The sequence below is a fragment of the Aspergillus tanneri genome, assembly GCF_003426965.1.
Source record: "Aspergillus tanneri strain NIH1004 chromosome Unknown AapTan_4_pilon_pilon_pilon, whole genome shotgun sequence".
In the NCBI taxonomy this organism is placed as follows: Eukaryota; Fungi; Ascomycota; class Eurotiomycetes; order Eurotiales; family Aspergillaceae; genus Aspergillus; species Aspergillus tanneri.
The window spans coordinates 4,105,907-4,117,145 of record NW_022984631.1 but is presented as its reverse complement, the minus strand read 5'-3'; the positions used below and the strand labels follow the sequence as shown (position 1 = coordinate 4,117,145).

Below are 11,239 nucleotides of genomic sequence, written 5' to 3'. Positions count from 1 at the left end.
ATGGACGAAGACAACAGACTGCCATGGAAACGTATCAAATGGCACTTCCCAGGACGGATAGAAGGACCTGTTTTCGGTATGCCTAACAGGTGTCGATTCAGCTGCGCTGGTCTAACCTTGGTTAGCCAATTGACAATGTATCACATTGGGTTTTGACGCACTTATTGACATTGTTCATACAAGAAAGTGACTTTTGATAGGATCAATAAAGGTGAATCTCCTTTCCCACGGTCTGATAACAGTCGGTCAGACGATACCGGAGTGACGTTATGGCAAGGAATCATAAGTAAATTTTATATGAACTCTTTGTGGGTCTACGGATCATTAAGCAGATCCTTCGCAGTTCTTTTCGCTGGTTCCAACGTGAGCATCGCCCGGACGAAATTTCTAAACTTTTTCTTTTCTTCTCCACTAGCCTAGCTGATGGTAGACTCTAAACACATTGTTGGCACCCCTAGAGGAGGTTGAAGTTGTCATGGCCCCAGACAAAGTTCTCGACAAGACAGCTGTGTATCAGATGGCCGTATTTGCACACCGGTGGAGATCCTCCCTCGAAATGCGACCACATTCGCGTCGACCCAAAAGGCTTTCTTGAGTAGGTGACATGGGGAGGTGGTGAGCTCTGAGATCCATTAACTCGACCCGCGGAGAATGTGGCCCTAGAAGTCTGTTGTCGATTAGTGACCATTAAGGGTGCCCGCGATAATTACGGTGTCGTCATCGATCCGGCTGATCTGCGCGTGTGTGAAGCCGAGATCGAAGTCTTAAGAAAGGATATAAAAGCTGCTCGGGATCCGGCGGGCAAGGCCCTAGAGTATGACCGAGGTGGGACTATAGAGGAATTGAGAAAGTCTTGTTTGAAGGAGACTGGGCTTCCTGCACCGAGTCCGCAATGGGAATTGGATCCTTATGGGCCGCATATGCAGATTCCATATGTCAAGGAGCGGTTCCTGCAGATGAAAGAGGCAAAAGGATGGAAGTTGCAGTAGAATTGTAGGCACTTACTAGTATGCACTTGAATCAGACTCTTTCCAAATATCAGCCAATCAATATTCTGTTAGTTTGTCAGAGACTAACTTTTGTAATGTCAAGCTATACAGGGATTTTCACGGTCAGAGTACTGGAGGCTTATGGAATACTTGTGCGATGTTATGTGTGGGGTTGGTAACGAGCTGAATGTTGCGCTATGGTGCGAATGGACGTATCTATATGAGAGGGAAGATAGAACCACGTGTATTGCGGAACTAATCACTGGCCTTCAAGAGTTCAGGCCCGCGGGTGCGAATATAAACACTTCGCACCTGATTAAGCATCTTAGCTATGGATCTGGCCATCGCGTTCTGAGCGCTCCTAACATGCGATTAGTGCTAAGGGAAGATAAAAAAAGAAAAAGAAAAAAGAGTGAGCGGCCTAGTTAAAAAGATTTTTTTCCTTGTTTAGAAAGTTGCCTCTTCAGGCTCTCCAGGGAGGCAGATAGAATAGTTGCATCTTTCAGAGCTACCCACTGGTCTATATATATATTGTCAGGCCTAAAATATACTTCTAACACAAAGACAGGATACATACTGGTGGAGTCAAGGCACTGTCTTACTATATTAGGCCAAACTTGTACTCGGACTCAGTGATCTCCAACCATATACTGATATCAGATGCACCCCTACTAATCAACTGCTGTGTCTGCCAGACTGCAACCCACCTCTTTGCATGCGCGTAATGGACAACACTGATGGATTTAGAATACGGAAAACGCTCTTTCGCCCACTCCTCCACTGATCTCGTCCCGGAATCGGCGGTCGTAGTATCAGTACCTGTTAATGATAACTACCCTTGCGGCACGAGTCTCCTCGACCATATGTTGTGTAGGTCGCCAAAAAAAATATAGCCAGAGGTCACTGAGAAGTTAGAGGCACTCTCTTGGGCAGCGGCGATTCTGTCAGGGGCGATCTTATCGTTCCACGAGGCTTCGGAGTCCAATCTGGGTAAATATGATTCTAATTGCTATTATTAGATATTCATGAATTGCACCTATCTCGTATTGCTGGTGATGATCAATACCATAATCAAATTCAAGTGGATAGACGGTTCATTATTGTAAGAAATCTAAGTGGATATAAATAAGTCCCGGAAGCCTCCCCGACGGCGGCGGGTTAGTATGCAAGTGACGATGTCGTTAATACTTCCAATGAGATTTCACACTCAAGCATTTCCCACTCTCCAGGGACATACACTATTAAAGGAATCTACGTGATCTCCTACTGATTTTCTTACTTGTCTGTCGCACTGATTAATTTGCTACGTATGCCTGCTACTTTAAAACCAATAAGATATTTTTGGACAGCAATAGTTGTTAACCAGAAAATAATATATTGAGCATGCCACTTCTGTATCACTACCTCAGATCAGATGAAGATTCATGTGCCCATCATATTCTGGAAAGTTGCCTTTTCAATGAAAAGAGTATTCTTATTTTCCCTCCCCTCCTCGAATTACATACGTGTGAATTACCTTTGCTAGTTTGTATCAATGATAATACACAAGGATGGGTTCTCCTGCGGCATGATGAGCAAGCCCTTCCCATTGTCCTCCAATTTAATAATCTGTACGGCTCTTTGTCAATCATATCACATACTAGAGGTGCGTAAGCCACAGTACCAAAAGAGACGGTTAGGTACATTCAAGGCATGGAACTTACTGGAATGAAAAGATACGGAACCAGCCGTTCATACTCGGCCCAAGCTGCACCATACTTTCGCCGGCATTTAGCAACATCTCGCATTGTCCGATGGGCAATCATAATGCAGAAGAAACACGAGTAGAACCAAGGGAAAGGGCTATCGAACCCGGTGATCAGACCCCAGGTGACAGCAAAGTACACATCACAGGTATAGTGGATCTTGCGCGCGTATCCATACCAACCATCCGCTAGAATCTTCTCGCCGCAATCAGTGGCTATTGTTCGGGGATTGTGCACCTCCTGCCACGGAAGTTGCGGGAATGTCCTCCGTTTAACAAAGCTCCCCTTCTCCATCATCCGGAACGAGTTTTTCTGACTGTTCGTGGTGTCCCAGACCCAGTACACAAAGAGGTAGGAGATGTACAGTAGCGCCAGAGTGCTCTTATTCCACGCGTACGTGGCCGGGTCCCTGTTGGCCAGGTAAAGCGCGCAGTGGCAGTAGGACATAGGGACGCCCGCCATGTTCCAGAAAATCAACATGAATCCGAGTTTCTCCTGGTGCATGTCCCAGCTGGTTGTGATGAGATGCTCTCCTTTAGCACAAGCGTTGGCGTAAGTATAATGGGCCATGACGAGGAACAAAGCTTCGCCGGAGACATAGCCGAATTGTTCATACTGCCTGGCGGCAGCGGCACAGCTGAAGCCGAAGAGCATAAACCATGGAATGCGGACTTCGTAGAACATCTTGAAGTCGAGGATTTCGAATAGACGAGGATTCAACTCCGCACCCATAAAGAAATCATAAATGACGTACCCGGTAATACGGTGCTGCGCGCCACGGGCCAATGCAGAAACATAAGCGTAGATACTGGTCAGGAAGCCTGATATAATTGCGACGGACATAAGCGGACCGAACTCATCTAAGATAGTGTAGATGGGAAAGTAGCCAGTGACGTGGAGGGCTGCCATAACGAGGATGGTGAAGTAGAAGCTGGCATATGCAGAGCAATGGTACTTGAGCTGTCTCCCACCTTCGTGGGCGATGGGTTTGCCATAACATGTGAAGCCCGGCAGGAGGATGTAGCAGGCGACCTCGAAGATGTAATATGTCCAGTAAATACGCCAGGCCTGGAGGTGAGGGAACGCGCCTGTGTATACCAGATTTATTAAATAACTTGCAAAGCTTACCCAGCTCTGACCCTCTAGAGGGAGAGGCAATTTGCCATTGTAGTAAGTCGTTCCAATCCACATGTAGTACATGAGCAGAGGAAAGCCGATCATCAGGGCGAGAGTCCCTAGAGAACCGCCAAATTCGAGTAGTTCGGAGTTGGCGGCTGTTCTCTCATGGCTTTCGGTGCATAAACTTGGCTTGTCGTCAACTAGTGGTTTTCCTTTCCCATGGCGGGGTCGAGCAGTTACTGAGCTGGTTGTAGACATATCGTGATGAAGCCCTGATGGTAGAGTTCCGCTTAGTTAGATTGAATAGCGAAGGCGAAATGCATTGATATGCACGTAGACGTACACAATGACCAGGTCGTTGTCTGACCAACACAGAATACGGGAGAAACTCGACTTCCGTTTCGGGGACAAGAAATTCGTTATCGCTTCTGCTTCAGTATTGGCAAATACGCTGTATTAAGCAACTACAGTACTGCACACCCGCAGTAAGGTAGCCAGGCTAGCTTATTCTTGAGAAATTGAAAAAGAATGGAGAAACGGGGTTTCAGAATGAATACCTCGTGCCAAGAAAGGGGTGACGAACAAAAAATGACGTGTATCACAGTTGTTGTTTTCTTTTTTTTTTTTTTTTCGCGGAGACTGAAAAATGTGTACCACCCTCCGGCCGTGGGCGTGATCTGCAGAGGGCCAGGAATGTGGTATGCAGGGAATCCCACTGTTTGGGTCTACCGCGAAATCCATTGTTCCTAACATGATATTCATACTTCCATAGTTTTCTCACCTCTTAATTTTAGAAACGGAGTATTCTATAAGTGAGCAGCTGTGCCTGAGCCTGATCCAGCAAGGAGAAAACTAGATATATCATGGTTGAGTCCAGAATCTGGCCGCTGAACTTCTTTCCACTGCGAAAGTAAAGCTACCGGTGGGATTTTTGCTAGAATGGATTTCTACGATACCCCACCATGTTCACCACAAATGCATGTATTGCTTGAGCGGCGCGAGCCCTAAAAAGGTACCTCACGGTAAGCTTCGCATCCAAGAGCTGACTCTCAGGACGGCGCCCCAGTGTGACATGCGGATACATATCTATTATAAATCCGTGATCTAGGCAGCCCATGATGTCGCAGAGTTGGATTAGATATGTTGGAACCGGCTTTTATTTGCACGCACCTACCTTAACCTATGGAAATTTACTATTGCATGGGGACTTAGACCCCAAGCTTCCTCTCTCGCCCATGTCGCCCTCACTAGTTGTATGACCCCCAGGTTCAAGGTGGTAGTTAGTCGAACCGTGCTGGGGCTAGGCGCGACCATGTGCCGTATGATCTGGACAGAGCTTTCACGCCTCTTGAAGGATCCCAAGACCTTCCGTTCACAGAACGATGTGAGTTCAGCCCACTCAATTAAATAAGTATAGTATGCTGACAACCCTGAGAGGCCACTTTGCATTCTCTGCTTCTCAACAAGTACGCCACCGTAGACGGCACCTTACAATTGGGTCTAGATGCAGTGTAGCTGCTTGACTGGGGTGCCTCTATTAACCTTCAGGACACAAAGCTGCCCGAAATCTCGAGATAGGAGTGATTACGAAGTTGCGTGTGCGAGGTGCGGGTCCAGAATTGACAACAAATATTGACGGCGAGACTTATTAGTCTCTTTTGGATTGGGTTCAACGAAGCCCTACTGATTGGCATGTAAAGAGTAGATTAGGCTCATTTTGTAGCTATAACTAAAGCAGTCTAAATAGCCCTCAAGGGCCTATAATAATATGATTATACCAGATTAGTATTATTATCAAAGCTTAAGACTACCGACCGACCCATCAGCAACCTCGGTCTCTCAATTAGCATCCGGGGCTGAAGAGAGGCTGCAACGACTACGTGTGCTGTGAGCTACGGCCATACGCACTCTAGGCAAATTAAAATGTATTGCTGTTCTCGAGGACAATGGGCTAAGTGACCACAAAGCCTCATTTTCTATCCGCTGAGAGTTAGGCAGAAGAGTGTTGGTTGCTCAAAAGCACGCCCCAGGGAATACTACCCCATAAGATGATTGTGAGAATCCTTGTTTGACTTTCAGACTACGAAAACTTAAAGAGATAGAAATTTCAGTATTCTTCTGCCCTAACAGTGTTTCGTAATGCTGCTGGGAACACCCTCGCCAGATACAATGCCACATCCTCCATTTGTCTCCAAAATCGCAACTAGTGTCCAAATCAGGAATTGTCCAATAATTCAATGAAATCCTGAGGTACCCGGTGGTCGGTCTACGCAATGTACTGAATGCTTAACCTCATCAACAATCCTCCTCAAGGCATGACCCACCAGAACAACAAGTTTCCCAGGCTGGCAGTTTGCCGGAATAAAGCCCGCAGCTTTTTGGGCGGTTGTAACAGATAAATTACTTATTTTATTGCTAATATCTGCGACCTTGAGACTAGCATTTGAGTCTTGGAAGCAAAATAGCATGGTCGTAGGGTAAATGTAAGGCGGAACACGGAGAGCATTATTGTCTTTTTCGTCTTCAAAGTAGTAGTAATACGGAGCGAAGAATGAGTTTAGTTTACTGTGTATGGAGTATAAGGATCAGGGCAGATTATAGACACAGACAAACAGTCGAGAAGGTTAAAAAAGACGCCGATTATATTCCTTTAATCCTCCCCCCCGGTAAGATCCTCAAATTGTAAGTGGTGCGATGTCACAAAAAGCGAAGAACAGAAACACATACTTCATGCAAGTATTTCGAAGCGTTTGTCGGTTCTCTGCCTGGCACGGACCAATTTTCGCGGCCAGCTCATAAACACCATGTTGGAATTTCGTGGTTTCATCTAGACGTGCCTTTCCGCGGATTTTTCACTTGCCAATGGAACAAATAGAGATTTGGTAGTAGTTGCACCAGAATTTGAGTAATCAGAGACTTTCTCGGGATCTCTTTCAAAGAAAATCCTACTCTAATCAAAATGATGGGCCATTGAGTAAGAAAAAGTGAGAAAAAGATTGGACCAAAGGAAACAGTCCACGAATCTTTTCAAAGCAGTTGTCGATGATATCCTGCGAGATACCATGGTCTCGAATCCGACAAGCTCCGTAACTCTGTAGAGCTTGAGTGAGAGTTGCAGTCGCCAGATACCTAGTATTTTCGTCTCATGTAACAATTCGGCGCAGCTAATTGATGGAATTAGAGAGACGCTTGCAAGAGACACTATTTTCTGTACGGAATGTACTCTGTATTGTACCCGAAGCAGTTGGTTGTTGCTTGTAAAGAAGGATGATCCTGGGATACCACAATATAAAAATATTTCCAAATCACGCGACGTGGCTAACACTGCACTGACGCGTCACACCGGTTAAACAGAACACCATCCTTGACGGCCAGCATTATGCTTAACAGTATACAGCACTATCCCCGTCGTTTTCTGAGAAGATTTTGTTTATGAAGAATTTACAAATGATGTGCTATTAAATGTGGCAGATTCTAATTTTGAAGTCATAATCAATATCTCAGCGGGTCTTGGTATCACAAAGGAGTTGGATATAGCGACTTGATCGACTAAAGTGGCAGGTAAGTGCTGGCCCAGACAGCATTAAATCAAGACAGAATATAAATTGAAACCCTGTGTCTTGGACACTAACGGGTGCAATCCATGCGTATGCTCCCCAGATTAGTACATATGTCCTAATGACCAATGGTAAAAGTCGCTGAAATTAATGATCGCCTCTTTACTACTCGTGGCGGCAGCAATCAAAAATGTTACTGTTGAATTGTCTACTTTAAACTGAAAGACTGGGTTTACCGCAGCAGGGAAAAGGGAAAACAAAGGAAAACAAAGACAAAAAGCAAAAAGTGCGCTTGTCCTTAACATAAACCAGCAGTGTAAAATATGAAAAAAATAGATGGCTACGATTTAGGCTGCTTACGCCTAAAATTAAAGTCGGGATTCTCGCTTCCAACTGCAGTGGCAAGAGAGATACTCGATGTCTGCGTCTATTGACGGCTTTCATATTCCGGTACCGTATATCTTTTACGTTCAGGAGGTTAAACTAGTCCCTTGTCGCGTTTCTCCTTGGCATGGTGATAAGGTAAACTACAAATCAAACACTCCAGTACCCTGATATATGGTTCATTGAACTATTCACTTCCACCAGAGTAGCCAGTATGGGACGTACCACGTGGTAGCACCACGGATATTGGAATACCTAGGGCAACTTCGTAAGTTGGATTGGACCTACTAATTCAGGCAGCAATGAACATTTTGGGCATCAACCAGCTTCTTCTATTGATCACGAACTATTACAGCCGCTGTAAGCGAAGAGAAAGAGCCTTTCCTCTAGAAGGACGTTTTGAACCAGTAGCGTTATGTTGAAACTAGATCTAGAGCAGGGAGAGCTACCCACCCAGCATCGGCGATATTCTCAAGTATCGGATATTTGTCTTACAGATATGCCCACAATGCCTGAGAAAATGGACGACAACCCAGTGCAAGAAAGTTTGGTGCAGAGTATCCAAAGCTAAATTCCAGACGTCTCCGGTTGGCACTGAGCCAGAAATCTTTATGTATGTGTAACATAAAACTTCATACCTTGGTGCTCGTTATATAAATAAATTTCTTTAACTATAATTGGCTAAAACTACCACCAGTTATCTACGTAGTGTAGCATCCTAAATTGGTGCAATGGCTAAAAATTTAGTATACTTAAATGCACTGCTTTACAACATGCAGAACCAACCGGCTGGTACATGGCGTCTTAACAGACTCTAGATAGCATGGTAGCATACACGTCACTTTGATTATCCATCTCCGAAGTCTGTATATGCAGTGGCTCTCTGGGCTTGTGGTCTGTGCCCTAGGCGTTTCTGGATCGACAGGTTGCGCAACTCCAAAGAGGAATAAGCTGCAGACTAATAGCCTATCAGTTATATAGTATGTGCAGTGAGCAAAAGGGATATGTGGTTGAAGTGAGTCGGTCAACAATGGATAATGGTTAAAGTTTCGATAGAGTTTTCTAGCTAATTTTCAAAATTCCCACGCTAGATTGTGCCAGGAAAAATGCGAGGAAATATCCCAAGATTCACTATCAAAGCCAGATCTTCTCACCTTCGTCTTTTATTTTCATCATTTTAAGACTGGTCTACCGATTATACAACCTTGAACTTGGCAGCTGGATACCTGGCTGCCTACTCCGGAGCCTTTCCTGCCTCCACTGAAAAATTTTCTACCTTCCCGCGTGGGATGTACCCCATGATTACAACGTGCATTCTATGCGGCAATTATGGTCAAATAAGACGGATCCATCTGCTATGCTATAAGAGGGGCACGCAGGCTCGTGGTCTTAGCGATTGATCCATACTATCACCGTTAGTGGACCCATCACCCGTTCAGAGACCGTGGTATCGTCCAACTTGGCCCGATGTCTTGCCTTGGATGACCCAAGCTTTGGTAGAATTGCTTCTAGGGGACCTTAAGAGTCAGAGCTGGTGGGTCTGTCAGCGCAATAGGATTTAGTAATTAATATGACAAAAGAGAAAGAAAAATAAGACGCCCGTGTAGGTTCCCCTGTCTACGCTAACCCGGGGGTCGCCAACTTAAATACTTGTAAACCCGCTTGTTTCCTCACCTAGATTTATTTCTCTCAATCCCACAACTTCTTTACTCTGTCAAATACATTCCAGAAATCACTGATTTCCTATACTTTCTGCTATACCACACCAATACTCTGAATGGCTGACCTTTATTCGATGACCAAGTGCACTTCGATTCTCTCACTGATCCCAGTCACCCTGACCGACCTCGAGGCGATCTGCGAATTTGGAGAAGTGACAAGGCCACCATAGGACCATCAAGAAAGATATCCTCGTTCTTTGTGCCTCTCCCACAGACAGGATACCTAGCGCTAAGATTTCGTCATATCAACCAAGATGAAGTTCTTCCTCAAGCCTGTCTTCCGGTGCGAGATCGAGGGGGTTGCAGAGACGCAGGTCGTTTACGGGGACCCAGATGAGAAGGGAAACAAGGTCGGAGTCGTAGCGACCGCTACAGAGGTCTCGGGGTATAAGGTCAAGGCAAGTCCCCGACTTCTCGACCGGTGGCTGGACAAGATCGTACGCATCGCGGGCTCGGCGCCTGTTTTCCTGTTCATTGTCAGTGCGCTGCTTCTCTGGGCATTTATGGGGATCCGATTTGGGAATTCCGCCAAGTGGACTGCGGTTATTTCGGATGCCCAGGCGATCTTATGCTACGTTTTTGACTCCTTCCTGATGCGACAGCTCCTGCGGGAATATGCGGAGCAGCAGGAGGCCATGGCGGAGATGCAGTCGCGACGTCACAGTCACGAGCGCATGCTTGCGAAGCTCAAGGCGAAGCTGGGAACGGAGGGAGTCGCACGCGTGTCGCAGATGTGCAGCAGCCATGAATTGGAAGATCTTGATCACGGAAAGCGTACGCAGAGCTTCTTCGCGAAGGCTATCATCTTCTCGGCACGCATGCTAGGCCACATCGTCACCGTAGGCTTGTACTGGGTGTGTATCTTTATCTGGCTGGGCTTTGGCAACTACTGCGGCTGGACGGACCAGTGGCAATTGTATATCAACTCGGCGACCTCGGCGCTCATGGTGTTGGTCTTTGCCTTCCTCGACTGTCTGCGGGAATGCTATGCGGACTATGTCAATGTTTGCTTGGATGCTATCTTCCGGGTGGACGCGACCCTCGAGCAGGAACTTCGTCGTCTCACAGACGATGACCTCCCCAACGAGCTGGTGGTGATCCCACACCCTCGTGAGAATCCCTTGCAGGTGGCCATCTTCTACTACGCCGATATCATCGGCACGCTGGTCGGCATCATCCTCCTCCTTGTGGTCATTGTCGCCTGGGCGGCCGTTGGCCCGGTCTTCGACTTTAACGATAACTGGTGGCTCCTCATCGGCACCTACGCGGGGCTCGTCGGACTGTTCGATAGCTTCATCCTGCGCAACGTGCAAGCGAAGGTGAAGTCCTACACCGTGGAGCAGACTGAGTCCCTGGAGCGACGGGATATGGTTCTTTATACTGGGACGGAGGTGGCGATTCCACCCAAGGAGGCGCTGGATACGTCGTCGATCACCCACCGCGCGTCTATTGCCATGGGCAAGGTCTGCTCGCACCTGTTGATGGTGGTTGCGGGGCTTCTCCTGACTATCGGATGTGTGATTGGGTCCAGCGTTATGCGATGGAACACCACCGGGCAATTGATCTCGAATATTCCACCCAGTATCATTGAGACTTTCTTTATGCTCATTCTGATTACGGGGCAGAACGATGCGGATGCCAGCGCCCGGGTGGATATGACCCATATCTACCATCGACGACAGCGACTTCTGTGGTTCGTGAAGGATGCGCAGAAGCTTTTGTAG

At 46.7% G+C, this 11,239-nt stretch overlaps 3 protein-coding genes across 3 annotated transcripts; 2 read left to right on the top strand and 1 right to left on the bottom strand.

The window, feature by feature from the left end:
• Positions 1-989, top strand: ATNIH1004_006542 (uncharacterized protein; the record flags this gene model as incomplete). Its single annotated transcript, XM_033571169.1, has 3 exons — positions 1-76; positions 518-595; positions 682-989. 3 exons carry the CDS (start codon positions 1-3, stop codon positions 987-989), a joined length of 462 nt encoding a protein of 153 aa, XP_033427201.1.
• A 1,521-nt stretch (positions 990-2,510) lies between these two features.
• Positions 2,511-4,111, bottom strand: ERG4_4 (C-24(28) sterol reductase; the record flags this gene model as incomplete). The annotated part of the gene is made up of 3 exons (XM_033571168.1): positions 2,511-2,597; positions 2,693-3,802; positions 3,863-4,111. The coding sequence occupies 3 exons, from the start codon at positions 4,109-4,111 to the stop codon at positions 2,511-2,513; spliced, it is 1,446 nt and encodes a 481-aa protein (XP_033427200.1).
• Positions 4,112-9,769: 5,658 nt separating this feature from the next.
• On the top strand, positions 9,770-11,239 carry FET4 (low-affinity Fe(2+) transport protein; the record flags this gene model as incomplete). Its single annotated transcript, XM_033571167.1, has 1 exon — positions 9,770-11,239. One exon carries the CDS (start codon positions 9,770-9,772, stop codon positions 11,237-11,239), a length of 1,470 nt encoding a protein of 489 aa, XP_033427199.1.